Source organism: Sinohyriopsis cumingii, chromosome 9 (genome assembly GCF_028554795.1).
Source record: "Sinohyriopsis cumingii isolate HCF-2022 chromosome 9, ASM2855479v2, whole genome shotgun sequence".
Taxonomy (NCBI): Eukaryota; Metazoa; Mollusca; class Bivalvia; order Unionida; family Unionidae; genus Sinohyriopsis; species Sinohyriopsis cumingii.
This window is the reverse complement of record NC_142969.1, coordinates 73,762,201-73,784,970: the sequence shown is the minus strand read 5'-3', so window position 1 is coordinate 73,784,970 and position 22,770 is coordinate 73,762,201. Positions and strand designations below refer to the sequence as shown.

At 36.2% G+C, this 22,770-nt stretch overlaps 1 protein-coding gene across 1 annotated transcript in view; it reads left to right on the top strand.

Annotated features, from left to right (window-relative positions):
• Window positions 1-22,770, top strand: part of LOC149792025 (methionine--tRNA ligase, cytoplasmic-like) — a 100,842-nt gene that overhangs the window by 65,555 nt on the left and 12,517 nt on the right. Inside the window, exons 19-23 of the mRNA XM_089970517.1 lie at window positions 187-318; window positions 1,743-1,847; window positions 6,712-6,895; window positions 7,451-7,555; window positions 12,850-12,963. Coding sequence (XP_089826643.1) covers window positions 187-318; window positions 1,743-1,847; window positions 6,712-6,895; window positions 7,451-7,555; window positions 12,850-12,957 — 634 coding nt within the window. The 3' untranslated portion in view covers window positions 12,958-12,963. The remainder of the gene's footprint in view (window positions 1-186; window positions 319-1,742; window positions 1,848-6,711; window positions 6,896-7,450; window positions 7,556-12,849; window positions 12,964-22,770) is intronic.

The window sequence follows — 22,770 nt, the reverse complement described above, 5'->3', positions numbered from 1 at the left end:
TATTTTTATTTATACGTTCATTCATAAAGTCATTTGGATGATACTTTGACGCTACACAGTCAATATTGTACCCACATGCTGTTATACATGCTTATCATTTTGACTGATTGATGGTTATATATCCCCACTCTTTTTGTCTGATACATTTCATTATTGGTTGAAAATGCTTCATTATGTTTTCTTCAGAGCCCTAAAGTTTGTGGACAGCAACTTTGAAGGCACAATTCAGCCAATGGATCTGAAAGCTGAGGAATTCAACCTACTGGCCATGATCAATCGTGAACTTCACACGTATATCGAGAATATGGAACAGGCAAAGTAAGAACAGATTTGAATTAATTTTCCTGTATAATGCAGGCCTAATTGCAAATGGCATATTCCATTACAGTGAACTAGTAGATATGGGTATGTGCTGTTGTCTTTTCATCTGCTTTGAATCACACACTATAAAATAAGGATAGCAAGCAAATACAAGACAAATGCATACAGAGGTCTTCCAATATTATTGTAGCAAAAGCAAGCACATATATGTGTGAAAGAAAATGAATACCTAGGAAGCAACATTCATTTTTTGCAGACAATTGCTTTGTTTTTAATGATGAATTGCAACTGTTTATGTATTTACAGTATCTAGTTTTATTACAGACTTTCTGCTTTGCTGTCTCTTCCTTCTTTGCTTAATCATAATGAAATATGCTGCAAACACACGATTTGTTCATTAGTTTATGTATGTTATATACTGATGAATCAGGACAATAGTTGAAGTATCTAATATACTGATTAAGCCGATCGATATTTGAAGTAATATAGTGATGAATCAAATCAATAGTTGAAGTATGTAATATACTGATGATTCAAGTCAATAGTTGATGTATGTGATATACTGATGATTCAGGATAATAGTTGAAATATGTTGTTGTAGGGTTTAACGCCATTTTTCAGCACACGATAGGCTATACATGTCGGCCAGTATTAATGGTGGAGGAAGAAACCGGGAAAACCCCGGAAAGAACCACCGACCCACGAGAAGCTACTGGCAAACTTTCTCACATACCCACATTGGCTGAATCCGAGACTCGAACCTACGCAGACAGAGGTGAGATGGCAGTGATCCGTAACGGAGAGCGCTTTAGACCACTCGGCCACTCGGGGCCCCCGTTGAAATATGTAATGTACTGATGAATCAGGACAACAGTTGAAGGATGTAATATTCTGATGAATCAGTTCAATATTTGAAATATGCGATATACTGATGAATCAGTTCAATATTTGAAGTATGTGATATACTGATGATTCAGGATAATAGTTGAAATATGTAATATACTGATTAATCAGGACAATAGTTGAAATATGTAATATACTGATGAATCAGGACAACAGTTGAAGGATGTAATATTCTGATGAATCAGTTCAATATTTGAAGTATGTGATATACTGATGAATCAGGTCAATAGTTGATTGATATAATCAGTGATTTAATAGGCAGACAAAAATGGAATCTCATGAAAACCATGTCAGATTATTTTACGAAATTTTTAATAACATTTAATTTTTAGAATGCACTACTACTGCGGTTTGAGTAGGTTATATTTTCTCACATTTCAAGCATTCAATCTGAAGTTTAAGTGTCCACCTTGACTAAATTTCGGTTTCATAATAAAATTAGTAAATGCTTGACTTTTAGGTATGTGGATAATGTTCACAAGGAAATAACAGAAATTAATTTACTACTCATTCTACAGGCTAAGGGACTCCATACGGAACATCCTTAACATCTCAAGACTTGGTAACCAGTACATGCAGGAATACAAGCCATGGGTGTTAATTAAAGGGACTGAAGAAGACAGGTATGTAGGAATACAAACCATGAGTGCTGACTCAAGGGAGTTAAACATACGGGTATGTAGGAATACAAGCCATGGGTGCTGACTAAAGGGAGTTAAACATACGGGTATGTAGGAATACAAGCTATGGGTGCTAATTGAAGGGAGTGAATAATACATGTATGTATGAATATAAGCCATGGATGATGATTAAAGGTGGTGAAGAAAACATATATGCAGGAATACATGCTGTGGGTGCTGATTAAGGGGGTAAATAAAATGGGTACATAAAAATACAAACAATGGGTGCTGATTAAAGGGCATAAAGAATACAGGTATGCAAGAATATAAGCCATGGTGGTGCTGATTAAAGGGAGTGTATGTAGGAATACAAACTGCGTGCTTATTGAAGGAAGTGAAGACAGATTTTTAGGAATGCAAGTCATTGGTGATGATTAAAGCCAATCAAGAGGACAGGTATGTCGGATACAAGTCATGGGTGCTGATTAAATTGAGTGTGGAGGACAGGTGTGTAAGATAAAAGTCATGGTGCTGATTAAATTGAGAGAGGAGGACGTATTTAGGATACAAGTTATAGGTTCTGATTAAAGGGAGTGAGGAGGACAGGTATGTAGGTTTAAATATCGATAAATGTTTCGGTGAATGCTGTAATGTTTTACATTTGTCCATCAATGGCAATCCGTCCATCCCCATGCCATCTTCAGATTCCTAGATTTAAACAAACTATTTTATATCAAGTTGTCTGCACAGTAACTTGAGGTTTGTGGTATTACCAGCCTACCAGTTTACTGCTGTATATTTTCCTGGTGGTACATACCGCGGTACTTTCTAACTGTACCATTACTTCAGTAGTTTCTTTCAGTTAGGAATGTACAGAAATTTCTGAGTGATGATGTTACGAAATTAATATTGTTAGTGGCAAGGTTTTGTTTTACTTGACAAAATAACTCATATTAATATTTCACAAAGCAGTAGTGTTTGGCACAAATTAATTTTAAATATTACAAATATGATTATATTCATGATCCTTTGATCACCTGTTTGACATGTGCAATGTATGCCAGTGTGGTGGCCAAATCGGATCTTGTTAAAGATTATATATTCAAATCCAAATTGTAAAAAATAGATGTCAGTTGTTATTCATTTTCTAGCATATGGTAATGTGCTAAGGATATGTACTCCTTTGTGAGACTCCAAATCATCCTAAGATTTTCAAGAGAGAAGTTGCATTCTGTTTGAATTGTACATAATTTATCAATTCCACTAAATATTTTCTCATTTATTGATTCAGGGTGTTTTAAGTATACTGTCCCTCTCTGATACATATCTTGCCAGGGTGTTGACATCTCACTGAAAGTTTCACTGCCTATTATATCAAAAGTATTGTTTCGATGTGAGCAATTCCAATTTGTATCAACAAGATCTCTAATGTCATCACAGTGTATTTTACTGGGTGTCAGCTATACTGCTAACTTAATCAAGTCACTGAAGTTACAGGTTTTAGATCACACCTTGTACAACAATTATCATACACACAGCAAATTCATCTGCTATAAGGTACTGAGCATTCAATTGGGCAGGGCTGCGATTTTCTTTTGAGCTGAGATATATTATTTTCTTCAGTATTGTTTTCTTCCAATAATAGTATGAATGTCATATTGTCTTATTTTGATATATATGAGAACAAGATATGTTTCCAGCTTTTGACAGGTGGAATTTTCTCTAAAATAATATCAGGCCCCTGCCCCAGAACATTAAATTGTTGGTCCCTAATATAATTATGTTATACCATGGTAAGTATCAAAGTATGTTCATAAATACCATGGTGCAAGATTTTCATGGTAACCATGTGCAAGAGAGAAAGATATGATCTTTGGATCCTTCGCACTGGTTTCCAGTATTATCAATAGCTATATTAATGCTGGGGTCCAAAGGTTAGGTCACTGACTGAAAGAAGAAAACTAAATGGTTTCTCCATAATATATTGAGTTCTTCACTTTCTGAAGTTATGGCTTGCACTTTGGTTAAGGACCCTGTTAATTTCAGAATCAAAAAGTTAATGGTTCAGTTCACTGTCAGTGAAATAAGAATTTTCTTTTTTGCATAATAGCTTTACTTTTAGACAACATACCTTGAGCCAAGTTAATGGAGAGCTGGCACTTAAGGTATTGAAGAGGCCTGTTTATTATGGGTTCAAAAGATCAATGGTCATGGAAGTCCTAACTTGTAGAAAAATTGGTTGTAAAGTATCTTTATTGATCAAACTTTGTGGATATCTTGCACTTATAGTAATAAAGAAACTTAAAATGTCTGGAGTTTAAAAGTCAGAGGTCATGGGCAATGTTGCTCAAATAAGTAAATAATGGTCATTGAGACCAGCTCGTCAGTAATTTCCCAAATTAACCATACCCTACTAATACCTGAATATTCTACCAGTACAAATTGATTGGGCATGTACTTTGCAATTAAAGGTTCTTTTGTAAAATTGTCTTTGAACGTCTTGCAGAAATTATTTTTTTCCTTTGTTTCCATCACACTTCTATGAGATATTCAGTTGTCCTACGTGTCTGATGACACTAGTTGTGCAGCCCATGGTGACTATGCATTTGGCTCATGAGTCCAAAGCTGGATGCACACAGGATGTTACAGAATGAGTATGGTAGGTCTATAGACATGATGGTCTGGGTTGCTGCAATGTGCCGTTTTTCTCTCGAGGCTGTGAGTCGTTGGCTGTGGTTATCCTACACCAGTTCGCGACGAGTGTGCACCAGGTAGACAGGTCCTTGGCTGAGGCCTCAAGCTCGCTGGGTTTGATTCCACACCATTACCGCTTACACTTAAAGTTGTCTTGGTACCTTTTCCTTTGGCATACTCGTTTCTGTTTTCCTTGCTTGAGCTCACCGTAGAAGAACTGTTTTTGTACTATGGTCTCCTCCATCCGAATGACATGGGCAGACCATCAAAGCTAGTCTTTCAGCAGCAATGCCTCAATGTTAATAACACTGGCCCTGTTGATGACTTCTATGTTGTACAACTTGTCTTACCATCAGATGTGCATGATTGACAATAGTGAGCACACGCAGAATAGATTGAGCTGCTTCATATGCCTGCAGTATACGGTCTAGGTTTCACAGGCTTAGAGCAAGGATGTGAGGAATACAGCGTTATAGATTTTGAGTTTGGTGGGCATCCAAAATGTCTTTTTGCCGCAGGATTCTGACATGAAGTCTTCCTAGGGCTTGGCTTGCTTTCCAGATCCGGCTGTATTTTCCTTGTCCAGCAAGCCATCTGAAGATATTGTGCGTCCAAGGTACGTAAAGCTCTCCACGTTCTTCAGCTGTCTCTCCTCAGTCTTGATGGTGGGTTGTGGTGGGTTTGTGTAAGGAGCTGGATGAAAGAATACCTCTTTTTTATCTAGGTTTATTGTCCGATCCGACAGCCTGGATGCCTCATAGAACTTATTCACAGTGGTCTGTAGGTGGTTTTCCTTGTGTGCCATAAGTGCAGAATCATCTACAAACAGCTTCGAGAGGTAATATTTCCATTGTCTTTGTTCTTGCAATGAGCTGATATCAATCAAACAGGGATCCATCAAGGCGATACTTGATGTAGACTCCAATGCCTAGGTCCTTCACGGCATGGAGTAGGACTTGGTTGAAGAAAAGGTTGAACAGCATATGAACAAGCATACAGCCCTGCTTCACTCTGGTGAAGATGCCAAAGTGCCCTCCATACTTGCTATTGGCCACGACCTCTCCTGTCATGTCGTCATTGAACAACTGGATAAGGGTGGTGAACTTTCTAGGTCAGCCATTTTTCCAAGGAGAAACTACAGGGCTTCTCTATTTACAGAGTTGACAGCCTTGGTGAGGTCCATAAACACTGTATGTGCTGTTCCATGCATTTCTCCTCTATTTTCCTCCCACTGAAGATCACATTGACTGTGCTGCGGCCTGGACAGAATCAACACTGTGGTTCAGGTAGCAGTTTCTCTGAAATGATTACAACAGGTCTGTTCAGGATGGTGTGACAAGAATCTTTCCTGCAATGGAGAGCAGAGAGATTCCTTTATAGCTGTAGCAGTAAGCTCTAGCACATTTATTATTGTACAGTGAGATGATGGTGACATCTTGTAGATCAGCAGGCATATCATCCTTGTACCAGATACTGGTGAGGATGTAATGGAAAGCTTCAAATGCTTCTGTGCTGGGAGCCTTGAATATCTCTGCAGGATTCAGTCTTTACCTGGTGCTATGCCACAGTTCATCTGTTCAATGGCCATCCACACTTCCTGCTCAGATGGGGGCAACTCCAACTCTTCACAAACTGGTCTTTGATGGATTTGTTACACTGTTGCTCTATTGACAGTAGATGGTGATTGAGGAGCTGACTAAAATGTTCCTTTCATCTTTATTTAATCCCTTCGATGTCTTTGATGGTTATTATGCCATTTTCTAAGGGTAGATGGTGTGGATCCGAATCTGGAAGGACCATGAACAGCTTTATTGGCACTGTAGAACATTTTGGAGTTTTTCATATCAGTATATTGTTGGATTTCTTCATGACTCACTTAGCTGTTTCGATCACCATCTCTTTGAGCTGGGTTCATAGCCTCCAGTACTGTATCATTCACATTTAAAAAAAAAAAAAAACACGAGACCAGTGAAATTAGCTTGCTAAAGCAAAATTGAGAAAACAATATGCAGAAGGTAATGGATATTGGTATCTAAATTTCAGTTAGATATTGGTTTGATTTAGCCCTTTATCTTGTTCTCAAAAACTGACAAATCAGATTTAGTTGTAAATGGGATCCATTGTACATTTATTGAAAAGATGACACTGCAACACTCCTTAACTCTATTTGCAGGTGTAAAGCAGGCACTGTGTGCAGCTTATGTGCCAACATTGGATGCCTTCTCTCAGTGCTGCTTCAACCATACATGCCAGATGTTAGCAGAACCATACAGGAGCAGCTGAATGCACCACAGGAATGTTATTTCATCTATAAGGACTTTGTCTGCCATTTACCTTCAGGGCACAAGATGGGAAAGGTAAGAGCTATTATTGTATACAATATATGCTCACTGATAAGTTCAGTCCAACTACAGAGACCCAGATGTGCCATCGCATAATGCACCGGCAGACCTGGGTCTGTGCAGTGTTTTGTAGATATTAATTAAAAGCCATATTTTGAAACTGGCTTTCCTGGTGTACCTCTTTTCATCCTCATGGAAATAGTGAACACAAATGCTATTTTAGCCAGAAACCTACAAATATAAAAATCAGACTTACATTCCCCAAGTTAGGATATAAATCTAGACATAAAACATGTACAAGTTCTGAAATTAGACATGAATTCCATTTTGTGCTCAGTTTCATGACTATATGGCATGTACAAGACTGGTTTGAAGTTGGAAATATCATCAGAACAATCATTTGATCCAGTTGACATGAACATTATGCTATAGATCTTGACATTGTATAATAAAAGTCATTCATGCCACTATGACCCACACTTGACAGTGGTGTGATCCATTTGTAATATTCTGCATTCACCAATTACATTATTTGTATCCATTGATTTATTAAATATTATTCTTTTACAGCCTTTTCCACTCTTCCAAAAGATTGAACCTGCAGTAATAGAGGAATTGAAAAAGAAATTTTCAGGACCACCAGGCCCTGCACCTTCAAAAGATGCAGCTGATAAGGTAAGACATGTAAAGCTTGTGTTATATGAGATCCCAATAAAATATGAAATTAATAGAGATGGACATTTACCAAAATGAAGTTTTTCACAGATTAATTTTTCTTAAGCAAAGATTATTGTCTGATGATATTTTGAACCAAATGATTATACACTGCAAATATTTCCATAAAAATAAAAGTTGCACGTTTGGGGAAATCTGTCAGCGGTGTGCTGCACGAATCTTTTTAGTCAAGTTCGTACCCATATTCCACACAGTCTGCAACATTTTAATATATAGTAGAAATGAACCCAAAGACAGTCTGTTTGCATTTTGAATCAGTACACTTGTGTTACCTCAGTTAAATCATCTAACATAATGTACTTAAGTCAAAGAATATTTTGTCAACTCTTACACTCTAACACTCTGCCAATATCATAGGTATGATTATTGCCTCTCTTCTATAGTATCCTCAGTAAGGGTTTAAAGGTCATATATGCACGAATTTCAATTATAGTAATATTTCAAGTAATTGTTTTGGCATATTTGTTTTTAAACTGCCTTTACTGTGTACCACGTAGGTTGAAATGGAACAGCTGTCAAATTTTATGTGATGAAATGTCTACACTGGAATATATTATATTAATTCTTAATAGTTTTATAGTGCAATAATTCATTTTTACATTAAAATGTTTGTATTCCTACAGTAGTAATTGTAGCATGATATGAAATGTAAAAGAAACTATACTACGGTTAAGCTAGATATTCAACTGAAATACCAGTACATTGACTGGTATGGACAGTTTAAATACAGTATACAGACTGGTATGGAAAATTGAAATACCAGCACATAGACTGGTTTGGAAAATTGAAATACCAGTACATAGACTGGTATGCACAAATTGAAATACCAGTATATAGATTGGTATGGAAAATTTAAATACTGATACATAAACCAGTATGCAACATTGAAATACCAGTACAGAAACTAATATGGAAAATTTAAAGCAGGTCCTGTATATACATGTAGATACCTTGTTTAATTCTGGATGTTGAATGTAAAATTATTACCTTGAAAACTTATTGTAATATTGACAATATTTGCATTATTAATATTGATGATTTATTAGGCAACTTGAAAAATCAGTTCAGTAACACTGATGTTTTTCATTGCCCAATAGTTTCAAAAAGCTTCATACAGCCTATTAAAATGAACAAACAATTGGGACTCTCTTCTTTGTTTATGGTTTAACTATTTCCATTTGCTTCAAGTAGTGGCTGTCATATTAAATCTATTCCAGTATAATTCTGTTACCCAGTATTTTTGAGTGGCCGAGTGGTCTAAACTGCCCACCGTTCCGGATCCCTGCCATCTCATTTCTATCTGCGTGGGTTCGAGTCCAAGGCTCTGCTAGCGTGGGTACGTGGGAAAGCCTGCCAGTAGCTTCTCGTGGGTCGGTGGTTCTTCCCTGGGTTTTCCATGGTTCTTCCTCCACCAGTTATACTGGCCGCCATGTATAGCCCATCTTGTGCTGAAAAATGGCGTTAAACCCTATAACAACAACAATAACAACCCAGTATTTTGAACTAGTCTACATCAACACTGACGAGTCTCAACTGTATATACTCAACTACAAGTCAATGTACAACTGCAAGTAAAATAGACCCTGATCTGTCATTGCATAATGTGCTGGCAGATCAGGGTCTTGATGTTTGTTTTGCTGACTACTCCTAAAAAACTACAAGTGCATTATGCAGTGGCAGATCTGGGTCTGTGCAGTTTACAGTTTGATTCGACTTGTAAGTATGTATATACAGTAATGTACTTGTATTGCTTTTTATACAAAAGATTTTAAAGAGATTGACCAGAATTTGTAAGATTCTCTATATCTATTAAACTAAATCATACACATATATCAAACCTGTGGACCCTCCGTATTCTTCCACATTGTGCAGAGAAAGTAATAGCAAATACAGAAATATGCCTTTCAAGTGCCAAATCTGATTTTGCGAGAGTTAAAAATACTAAATGGTTGTATTAGCATGTTAGAATGAAAATAAGCAAAAGAAGTATGAAAATAATGCAAAATCAGCTTACCTTAGACCTTAGTTAGGTTTGTATTAAATAGAGGGCTCGTGTGCAAAACGTCATGCACTGTGCATGTGTAAGATTTATTTTTGTTCCATCTGTAGTGTAAACAGCATCATGGCTGAGTCAGGTTTGGAAAATGAATTTGAAATACATTTCTGAGGAAGCTAGTGGTGGAAAAAAAAATTTAAGCCAAAGACATGAAGAGATGAGTACAGCAGTTTATCGCATCATACTGCACGATTTGGCTGTTCATGTTTGCTAGTAGAAAGGGCAACAGTTATGCCTTCTGCAAACTGTGTGAAACATAGTTCAATTGGGAGTGATGGTGGGAATGACACATTGCTAATCCAGCCCTCTCTGCTAAATATTATCAGCTAATAAGCCCACAAAGGTTCCATTTAGAGTGATCTCTCCTTGATAGAATGATTGGTTCCAAATCCCATGAGTACTTAGGTTGCTACTTCCACTCATGTTGAAGCACACAGTCTCTCTCAGGAGAGACCTCGCAAACCATCCCACAATTATTCTGGAATTTATTCTTCATTAAAGCAAGTATTTGAAGGCAAATATTTTTCAGCTATAAGTTTCCAACCTTTCAAGTCGTTCCTTGTTCGTTCCTATTCACAAACGTTTTCTGCATTTTGTACTAACTTTGTTATGCTGACACATGAAGGTGCTGCTTGTACGCACCAGCTCAGGTTTTTAGTGCACCCTCTCAGACTGGTGTGATATTATTTTCTGAGCCAGGATTGTGTGCTAAAGAAAACTGAATAATTTGCTGCATAATTTCTTATGGACAGGGTCATGGCCTATTTCAGTAGCACGTCATGGCTACAATTTCTGACTACCTGGAAAAAAGTTTTGAAAAATACAAGTGCGTTATAGCTTGGAACAAGACACGATAGCCATTTTACATTTTATTCTACTTGTCTGCCTTGAATTCTTTGTCAACAAAGACAAATCAATAAACATACCAACTTGGCATTTTATCCATTTGGGTATGGATTTCAAAACAGAGTCACCCTCAGGAATGGGCATCAACTTCAGTTCTGTGATGGTTTCAGTTCTTATACAGATCACCCTGACAAGTTCTTTGCCTGCTGGGTTTACTCAGTGTGGCAGACTTGTTGTCCTAGGCGACCCTTTTTGAGATCATTACAATCATCATGTTGTCCCAATAGAAGCGAATACATTGCCCTTTTGACCAAATTATAAGGTGTCCCAGGTGACCAAGTGGTCTGAGGTGCTTGCTTTTACACATCACTCACACCTCATGTATTTCCAAGTGGGTTGAAGTTTTGGTTTGGCAAATGCAGGTATATGGGAAAGCTTGCCAGTAGTTGCCTGTTGATCAGTGGTTCTTCTTGTGTTCTTCCTCAAAAGAACTATACTGGCTGCCATGTATGGTCCATCATGTGCTGAAAAATGGCATGAAACCCCACAAACTGAACCAACCTATAACTGTCTCCACATATATGAGGTTCCAGCTTGGAAGATGGGACAACCTCAGTTAACTCACATTGTGTGTTCCCTTGCAGGTAAAACCTCCACAGATCGCGGTGTTTACAGATTCAAGCACCGAGGTCCAGGGTGCACATCTCCTTTCATCATTCCAGGAGGCCAGTGGAGTGTGGCTCACTGAGGATCATCGTTTGCAGATGGAAGCCATACTGAGCATTTCATTAGTGGCAGGATGAACCATATGGAAAGGGCATTCTCATTCTGTCCAACAATTCCACTGTGTTGAATTATTTTAGACACCAAGGGTAAACCGAGTCTTCAGACATTTTCATTATTGCTTGGGATTGTATAAGATGGTGTCTTGAGTGACAAATCCACCTGCAAATGCATCATATTCCTGGCCGACTAAATGTATTACTGGACTCTCCATCCCAAAAGAATCAACTAATTCAAAACACTAAGTCGCTTCATCCCTTGAATTTCACTCACATATGTGGCCACTGGGATTGATCAATGGTGACTCTATTTGTGGGAACCTTTCTCCCACAAGTCCCGGATTCGAAGGCATGGGTGGTCGATGGACTTTCCAGAAAATTGGAATGGTTTAGATGCGAATGCTTACCCACCAACATATCTGATTTTGAAGGCGATTCACAAAGCAAACGATTCAGAGTGTCATCTCGTCATGGTTCTTCCACTCAAGTGAGAAAAAATTGTGGATGAATGACATATCTCTAGCAGCAGAAATATCCAAGAAAATAGAGACATTTTGTCGTCTGGTCAAGCAGGCACAATGGTAGGATTTCCATCCCAATACGGAGTTGTTTAATCTGCATGCTAGGATAATATTAAACAAGTCCTCAATAACAGATATTTGTCAAGTGATGGAAAGAATAGCTTAAGTGAGATGGCCCTACAGTTTGAAAGTGTACAAAGAAAAATGGAGAATTTACTAATTTCGCCACCTTTTTGCCTCCGAGATCTTGCATGCCAAAAGGCTCAGCTAGACCTGGGTGGGTATTTTTACCACAAAACAACAGGTTACCTTCTCAGGTCATTCAGCAGTTTCTTTGAAGATTTGTTTCGTGACTTACGCTTGATTTGTTTCGGGGCAGTAACTTTTCCACTTTTTGAAGTTATTCCCCAGCATGTGGAGCCGATTATCCATCCAGGTTATCTTTTCAGAACCTGCCTCACATAACTTAGGAAAGCAGAGGTGGTCTCTCTATCGTAAGGAGATGTTAATCACTCACCTCTTGCCTGTCTCCTAAGTTATTATGATCACATAATATGCATGAAGAAGAAGCCAATTTTAAATAAAATATGTTTCGTCAACAATACTTACCCAATCGTAAAACACGCACATCCTTCCAGCCTCCTTACAGTTACATAGATAATGTGCACTCTACTCCAGTAGTAATTGACGTATTCAAGGGATTTGGAACCTATTCAAATATCAAGGGGGATCACTCTAACTGATGGTTTTCGTGGGCATATAACCTATAGCTTGTTTTAAGCGGGAGGGCTGGGTGCGCAATGTAGGTAGTTCTGCACGCGCATTATGGTCGTGGTAGTATTATCGAAGAAATTTATTTTGCTAGTAAGAAAATGGTCTCTCAGCAATGTTGAATATCACTTAACAAAGATGGAAGATACCTGTGTCTCGTTGCTATTGCTGATGGGAAGATGCATATAGATACCTAAGTGTATTATATTGTTTCAATTTGCTATAATTTACAAGTGTTTTATATTATTTTGTGTTTAGAAATCCCAGGAGAAGACTACAGAGACTGTTGGCCCAGCTAGTACTGCAAGTCCTGAGGAGATTGACAAACTCACAGCAGAAGTCACGGAACATTTGAGTTATTCATAGTTGTAGGCAAGTTCATGAAAACTAAGCACTTGGATTTGTATTTCATTGTTCAATGATTTGGACTTAGATTTGCATTGAGTTCTTGGTTAGGATTTGAATTTAGGTCATTTTCTGAGACTGTTACTCTGCGACTCACTTAAATTGACATTTATATGTGTCTGTTTGTGTTTTAAAAAAAAATACAAATTCTAAAATGATGGGTACCATATAAATTTACTGTATTTATGTTGTGCAGTCTGATCGTACTACTTTTGGCAGTTTGCATGTCCATATTCTACAGTAGTGCATTCCCAATTTGTATATGTGTATTTCATTTGATCACACCTTTGATAACAACACTTTGCCTTTTATCTGTTCGACGTGCGTTTTCGATTATAAATGGTGAACAAGCCTTGTGCCCTAAAATATCAAAAGTTTATTATTCCTAGGTCTATCAAAGCCTCTTAAAGACTGATTTAAAACAATCTATGCATAGTAAATTATGCTAAAAGAGTATTCAGTGCTGTGGATCCTTAAACACTCGACTTTGTAGCAGCATGTACAGAACATAAAAGTGGGAACCCCAACATATATTGTTTATTTTAAATTATGTTACATAGACATAGACATTTCATACGACAAAATTGGACAGAATATAAAATCCGTTCTGGAGTTTTGCCGGATTCTTTCTCCACCATTAATACTGGCAGCCATGTATAGCCAGTCGTGTGCTGAAAAATGGCGTTAAACCCTATAACAACAACAACAACAAAAAAGGTGGCATCAATTGCTTTAATATGCACAGAATATTTGTCTCAAATTTAAAATGCCTACTTTGTAATACTTGCATACAGTTTATACTTGCATGCAAGTAGAGTCAAAATGCAAATAACAACGATCCTGATCTGCAGTAGTATCATGCATCAGTAAATTATAGTCTGTGTTGTTTGTTCTTCTGACTACTCCTAACAAACTGCATAGACCCAGATCTGCTTCTGCATTATGCTGTGGCAGATCTGGGTCTGTGCAGTTTGCTGTTGGACTTGTCTTATAAGTGAATTCATAATGTATGTATTACAACAATCGCAAGAACAATGTTTCAAGGGACAAGAATAACCATGCCTCATAGAGTGATAAGCTGAACAAACAAAAGTCACAAATGAAATATAGGTCACTGTAACCCAGTTTCACTGTGATGGTGCTCTAATAATACATTTTTATGCTCAAACTGATTGGTCAATGGTTGGAAATAAGCAAGTCAGATTTCAGAATTTCCTAGCTGAGTTATGCATGATGATATTATCATGTCCTTTTGGACTGATCTCTTTAAAGGGCAGTAAGGTTAGGGAGTTGAAGACCAGCGAAGCAGATCAATCCGTTATTGATGTTGAAGGTGCTAAGCCTTTGGAGTTAAAGGAAAAACTGACCCTGATACAGGGGTCAAACCCAAAGGATGCTACCAGAGAAAAGGAAGAAAATAAATATTTTAGTCCTGTTGTCAGCTTATGATTTACTATTTTTGGCATAGCGGAAGAAAGGAACCGTTGTATCATGTTTCATAATCTTATGTGATTAATTTTAATGTGAAATTTGATTAGTCGAAATTGTTATGACAAACAAAATCAGGATTATAGTAGCAGGTTTGATTTATTCGAAGTTTTAGACATTTAAACCCCAAGTTAGGGAGCCTTTGGTAACTTGAAGTGTTTGCAAGCCAAAGTAAAGGTTGGGCTATGAGATCATCTATCCACATTTTCTTTTACATCATTTCGTCTCCTTACATGAATATAATATGAACACATATCGAAAGGATGGTCAACATAAGTTCATTCAAAACTTTCTCAGAGGAAAGAATTATTGAAATTTTACAGACATTATATCACATGGTAGTACTATCTATGCCAGCTTGTAAGTCGAGTTTAAAAGGCAAACAACACAGGCCTGAAGTGCCGTCAAATAAGGTACCGGCAGATAAGGATTTGTGTTGTTTCTTCTACTGATTACTCCTAATAAACTGAACAGACCCAGATATGTTGGCCAATTATACATGAGCAGATCTGAGTGCAGTGTGCAGTTGGACTCAACTTATAAGCAAGTAAATACAGTAACCTTTCTTCTTCAGATTATTTAATTTAAATATGCACATGAAATTTCACTTTCTTTAGTAATCTTTACTGAACTGATGTAAAGTGTTGCACAGTAAAGATGTACCATATTTATCAGCTTGCCCTTTTTTGCTGTAATCATGTATGCTTGGCAGTTGTTGTAGTCATCTTATAGTGCAGTATAGCTGAATAAAACATGTTTGTGTCAGCATTTTAATTGGAATTTATTAATATTAGTTTTTAATGGATCTTTGTAAATTGCTGAAATAAAAAGTGTTGTTTAACAAAAACTCTTGAATTGCTCAGTGAGATGTTTGCCAAATGAGGGACTGAGGCTTTCACAATTGTATTGGCTGATGATGTGACATAATGAACAGATTACTTTGTGTTTTGCTTAAACAATGATTGTTGCATTGGCTGATTGAGTTATGCTGAGTCAATTGAATCATGCCTCCTGTGTATGTTTAGCAAAAAGAACTCTAAGTATATCCTTGTACTCTTACAAGAGACATTTGGCTTAAATAATCGTAGAGAGTATACCTAGTTAAGTTTGAGAACAAGAAATGTCACAGTAGATTTGCTTGTACAAACTTTGACTAAATCATATTGGTAACATTGATACATAACATAGTTGTCAGATCCTCGTATTGCGGGTATCTCAAATGTTAACAAAATAAATTAGAAATGAAATGTTTTCATAAGACAGGCATGACTCCACTGCAGGTTAAACAAAATATCTTAGAAACTGTGGTTTTATTTGTATTATTTTTAAAAAAATGGCTATTACATGATTATAATCTAATCAGATCATCTACACTTGCCTACAAGACTTCAATAGTTTACTTCATGTGCATGTTTGGTTAATAGTGCTATCAAGCCTTTTTACCGAAATTTGTAGGTAAAAAATTTGAAAATGTATTTAAAAAAGTACAAGATTTGGATATTCAAGGATATAGGGATGTACAGATATATAGCACCAATAGAACATTCCCTTTCTGTTATTTAGATAGAGGCATATACAATATCTCTAAACTTCAATGGGTTGTAATCACATATCAAACCTGGGACCAAAGAGATGCAGTGCAGGTGTCCTTGTGCTTTGCAATATAGACCCAATGTACCATGATTAGGCACAAGTAAACAAGCATTGCCCTTGTTTATGGATGAATGGTGGACTATTTTAATGTGGGTAAGAAAAGACAAAAAACTGAAAAGAGATTTGACAATGAAGGAATGTTAAAACATTTCAAAACACTTTATTACTTAGTAAATAGGAAAATACAGACTTACAGGAGCCCCGAGTGGCCGAGTGGCCAGAAATGTTCTCCGTTATGGATCACTGACATCTCACCTCTGTCTGCGTGGGTTTGAGTCTAGGATTCGGCCAATGTGGATATGTGTTAAAGCTTGCCATTAGCTTCTCGTGGGTCGGTGTTTCTTCCCGAGGTTTTCCCGGGTTTTTCATCCACCATTAATACTGTCCGCCATGAACAGCCTATCTTGTGGTGAGAAATGGCATTAAAACCCCACAACAACAACAACAACATAATTCTAAATTAAACTTGAAACCGACTTAAAAGAATGAAAACTGTTAATTTTGATTTTGACCAAAACAATTTATACAATATTACTATATGTGTGAATGTTGTTTCCAGATATGCAAGGAATTCATATTTTGCTTGCTTTGGCATACAGTTAATGTCATTATAACTGTTTATATGCAATACACAATGTTCTGTAAAACACTTGTTTACATTTAGTTATCTTTCAGTAAACATCTAGATTGCAATAAATAATAATTTTAGGTTTAAAGCATTTCTAGGAGGTTAATCAAAAACAGTGTCCAGTGTGACCCATAACTATACATTGCACTGTATTTATGAGGTAAAAATGCTTATACTGTAATTTTTAAATTATGTTTCATGTTCATGAACATTACTATTGCAAGTTAGTGGATTTTTATTGCAGGATACTGATTTATCTATAACGTTGTACATAGGGTGGGGCAAATAAAATTAAACTAGATGAATGATTGCCAGTTTACTCACGTAAATATGGCACTTTTTCTCCTGCATCCCTTAACTTTCTCATGACTCAGATGAATATATAGTCAACGTATAAAGTGCACAGTTCTTCTCAAAATAGTGCAATTGCAAGAGTAGTTACATTCAATATATTTTACTTAACATTACATTCAGCTTTAGCTGAAAGTGGCAGTAACAAAAAAAAATTGGAAGAGTAGAGTGATCTGTGATGACCATATTATTTAAAAAGTTTCATGGCAATCCATCAAAAACTGCAGGACTAGTTGTGTTTACAAGTGCCTAATTTACATTGTGATTACTATTTTGACAGATTGTTATATTGACCTTTGATAATGCTTAATCTGTCTGCATACACACTACTGTAAACTTATTTGTTTGTCATTCATGTTTGCATGCAGCACTACGATGATCTTAAAATCATGGCTTATGGAAACTTTCACTCACTGCAGTTTTCTGCTTTATAAACTGTTATATTCAACATAGATATTTAGAAAGATATTCCATCCTATTAATTTTCTTTAATCTTAAATAAAAATTCATTCAATGACAAATGAATATTTGCAAAAATCAGGTAACATATCTATTGCAAAGTTGCATTGAAAGAACTGGAGGAATGAGAATGGTTCAAAATCAGTCGTATTAACTATACATTTGCTTTTTAATGAATGTAACAGCAGTTATTCTGAATCATTACTATGCTGATGCCATGAAATATAAAAGGGACTTTTTGTTCCTTGTTATTTGCTTGTGTTCTTTTTCCTTCATGCAACTGTTGCATTGAATGGAAGTGTTCATTTATATGGCTTTTTGTCTGACCTGTAAATATTAAGACAAATAAATCGCATTTCTGCCAGCAACATTGTTATGAACAGTGTTTAAGGTATTTTGTTAAAACTTGTGAATGTCATTTGTCTTTTGCATTAGTAACTTGCTGTATTCAAATAAAACTTTGGGGTAAAGTTTGTACTCTGATTTGCCAGGAGCTTCTGTCTCTCCTACATAAGAAGAAATATGATAGCATCAACTTTCTACAAGGATTTTGAATGGTATGTGCCTAACCCAGCAAACAACTTTGGGATATTACTGTATGTCAAATAATGACACTCAAAAGTAAGATATTGCATTGCATTAAATCCATATGTTTGAGATTCTCATTATTTTCCATATCTTCACTCATATATTCACTCTATTATGTTAATATTCACTCTATCATGTTAATGTTCACTCGTATGTTATCAAGGATCAGAGGTTGTGGACAACAGTACAAGAAGTTGTAAAGTTGTGTGTATTTTCACCACCCCAACTATTACAGTTTGATTTCTATTTTAAACTTTATGGACCTAACATTTCTTGAACTAGGATCTTGTTTAATACATACCTGTTATGAGTGGGAGGTCACTTGGTCCAGCTTTTATGAATGCGCCAACTGGAAAGTTATGTTTCGGTGCCTAACCCATACGGTAGTGAAATAAGTGAAATTCATGTTTGAATTCCAGTATTCTACTGTTTATGACTGAGTGGTGAAAAATGCTATGTCAAAATAAAAGGGATAGTTAATAGTTAAACCTTGATGTGAGACTACCATAATCCAAATCATGCTGAGCGATTTAATTTTATCAACTTTTTGCCTGATATGTCAATCGGGTAAAGAATACTAGTTTAATAGATTCTGTGTTGGGTTTACATTATTTGTTTATCGGCAAGTTTCAGTTGTATGGGGAGAAAAATAATGTAACCCTTTGACTGGGATTTCATTGTCTTGGTACAAACAAAGACATTAATAATTTGACTTGACCTATTTTGTCCAATAAAATTAAAATAACCCTATATTTTTTGCAATATATTTAGCAGATTCAGTGCATATTATTGTTTTTCAATACCATGCATTACTATGAATATGTTAATGGAGGAATTGGGGTGACCTTTATAGCCTGTATATCTGGAAATTGTTTTCTATTATAGATTATTCCACACAGCATCTCAGATTTTATCCCGCTTGTAGGTCAGTACATTTTGTGGTCAGCATCATTAAATGTAGCCAAAAATACATAATGTGTTTCACATGAAGGATTGAAAATGAATTAGGTACTTTTAGATACATTTAATGATGCTGACCTGAACATTTACTGAATTACATATAGGATAAAAGTCGCCATGCTATATGAAATGAACTGTAGTTTCTAGCATAATAATGAATAGCTTAACTTCATATGCATGTGTGTATCTATCACACTTAAAATGTTTTGTATCATGTGTTATCAAAGTTGGAGAGACCTAACCTTTCTTTATGAATAATTTTTTTTTTGTTGCATATCTTTGTTGTTGGTTGTTTTAATAAAGATAACTAACAGGCACAACAGAAGACAACAAGGGTTTCTTCTTTTTAAAAGTAGTTCCTAGCATATATACACCATGACTGAGATGACAAAGCGAAGATTAATAGAATATATGTTGGGGTTTGGACCGAGACAAGAAAGTCCTAGTCATGGGGTTACATTATCCAAATAATATAACCCCTTGATTGGGATTTCCTTTTCTTGGTACTAACACTGACATGGAATATTTTTCCAACCCAAATGTTCCCAAGTAAATTAAAATAACCCTGCACCCTTGCAATTTAGTTAGAAGTGTCAAAACACAGTATTCATCAGGTACTATTATTGCTTCTCTATATAAATATCATCATGTTTTGTACTCTTTTATGAAAATCTAAATAATTATCTAAGTTGAATCCATCTATACGTGCTGCTCTTTGAAAAAGAAAACATCTAGAACAAAGTTATCATTGTTATGTGTTGGAAGTATTGCACAATGATCATCTCAAGCCACATGTTTTTGTTAATAATGTGCATTAAGACGAATATGTCAATGTAGGAAATGTTGTGACCCGTCTACCTTAAGTACACAAGTCCTGCGCATGAGAAAATAGAAACATAAATTTATTTTATGTTATTACTGTATTCTCACATTTATTAGATGGATGACATATGAAATTAATGTCTTTTATACGGTCAAGTTTTAACTTTCATCAGTTCAAATTTGGAAAACGTTATATGGTTGGCAGTGGTACGATTCTGTGCAGTACATTATGAATACGCCTACAGGGTACAGTTCTAACGAAATGTATAGTGACATCAGGAAATTTCTGGTTTGTGACTTTATTGGAAACTTACATTTGCTGTCCTGGAAATATGACAAGTGTGGATATCACTAGTGTAATAATACGCTGCATGGAAATCTATATGGAAGAGCATGTGGACTGATGAATGAACCACTCTGGTTAGTAAGCGCATGATTTTTCATTTGCAATTGCATTATTATATTTAATTCAACTGGGGCATATTGCTGGTGGTCAACAAAGAAGAAACCAGTTTGACATAACACATTTCTGGGGCGTGCGGCTTTGCAGTATCACTTGAGAGAGTTTGGTTTTGAGTGGCCAGTGATGTGTATTGCTTGTGTATGGAGCTCTATCAAATAGCTCGACTTGTGTGTGTATATGTGTGTGTGTCAAAATGTTTTGCATGGTGTTATCAAAATTGCAGAAACCATAAAGTGCTTTATGAGTGAATTTCTTTTTGTTATATATCTGTTGTTGTTTTTGTTGGATTTAAAACAACATCATCAGGCACAGCCGAATACATCATACGTTTCATTTTTAAAGGTATTACCTAGTGTGTAGACACCATGACTGTGACAACCAGTCTGAGATAACCAGACAGAGATAGAAAAGTATGGTTCACAAAACTAGTAGACTTCTCTGTCTCATAGGTGAGAAAAGACCGGTGAGTTTAGCTAAACAGATTTCTCTGTCATATGGGTGAGAAATATATTGACATGCCTGCCATAAGGTGGAAGAAATTTTGTAAAGTTTTCTACCCTTCTGTCTGTCTATTATCAATTTCATTTCTACATCATAACTCGAGTTGTCCACCATCTTCAGTTACCAAACTTTGTAGATGATTTACACTTGGAGTTAGAAAGAACATTATCAATTCTGGCATAAAAAATGTCAAAAGTCAGGATGACAGTGAAAAAGGAGAAAAATGTGACAAAGGAAAAAAAAAGGAAAATATGATTTTTGCCGAATAACCTAAGGTTTAAGATCGCAGACTGGACCAAACATTTTATAGATGTTTTGCACTTGGGGCAAGGTAGAAGCCTATTTATTTTGTGGTCAAAAGATTCAAGTCACTGCCTGAAAGACGAACAAATGTGTAATGTTTGTGTTTTGTAATGACAGGCAAAGACCATTTTCTACAGGTAGATGTTTATTCCACGACTGCTTTCTTTTTTTTTGGTTTTCCAATTGTCTTTATAAACCGTTTTGCTTTGCAATTGGCTTTAGGCCATGAAGGTGTGATTTTCCTATTATTGAATCCAGTGTATGCTGCAAACCTTGCAAATTCCATTCTGTTAAATGGGGGTTCCATTATCCAGTTTCACAACTTTGGTGTGGAAAACATTGAAAATATCTTTTCATTTTGTCAGACGACAGCTTTTGCTGATGTGGAGTTCATAATTATAGCGACTGGATATAGTAGTTGTCAACAAGTACCATTAGGCAGAGTCCAAATTGAAGAAGTACACTGATGTCCTTGCTTATTTGGCGCCAATGGTTGGCGGTTACAACTGTCATTTTTAGCAGTCCACCATTTACTATGACGTTGCCGCAAGGCCTGGTATACAACTTTTATAGAAATTCATCTTCTTGTATGTGATTACCAGGAAACCATACTTTCTCACAATTTTGTTTTGACTTAGCCCGGATGACCACCATTGGCTAGTTATGTTACTCTGTCTTGTAGCCTCTGGTATTTTCCTGAAAACACAGTAGGACAGCACCATTTGTAACTGGAGCAATCGTGAGTTCCTGTCAAACTCCTGACAATTTCTCCAGGATGCTGTTTTGTTTGTATGAATGTTTCCACTTTCCAGTCTCTATCGATTTGATAACCTCTTTAACATCCTGGTCCTCTAAAGCAGTCAAATGTTCACAGCATTTAGTTCCAGCCTCGGGATGTCATCCAATGTAATGTGCTCCATTTGTTTTACCTTGCATGTAAACCACTTTGAAATTGTATACTTGTAATTGGAATTTCCAACTCTCTATTCTTGCAGGGGTCGTGAGTTTGGAGAACACCATTGCAACGTAGACATATGCTGTAAATTTCTCTATCCATAGTGTGATGTTTCTTTCACATTGTACCACTTCGTTTAGCAAACATATTAATGCACATCCTAATTTAATTATGATTCTTGGGTTTGGTTGCTACACCAGTTTGAGAAACCAACGGAGTTGGTTCTTCTACCTTCTTGATAATATTCAATTGTTCAAGTCTTTCCAGTTCTACTTCGACCTTTCTTCTGAATTTTTAATGGTGTCCGTTGGTGGGGTTGTGTAACAGGGACTACATTATCATCTGTGTGAATGTGTATCATTTAATTTTCCAATTCCATTGAAGATATATGTGAAAATCTTGCATAGTGCTTCAGATTTGCTATTCAGTTTAGCACAGATTCTTTGAATTATGTGTAAGTGCAATTCTTTCATAGGTCAGTAGATTTCCGAAATTTATTTTTGGTTAAATAGAATGGGGCAGTTGTGAGCTTAGCTTTAGTCTCAGTCTTGGCTTGAAATTTGCCAGCTATATATAAAATGGTCACTGATTTCTAGGCAAATA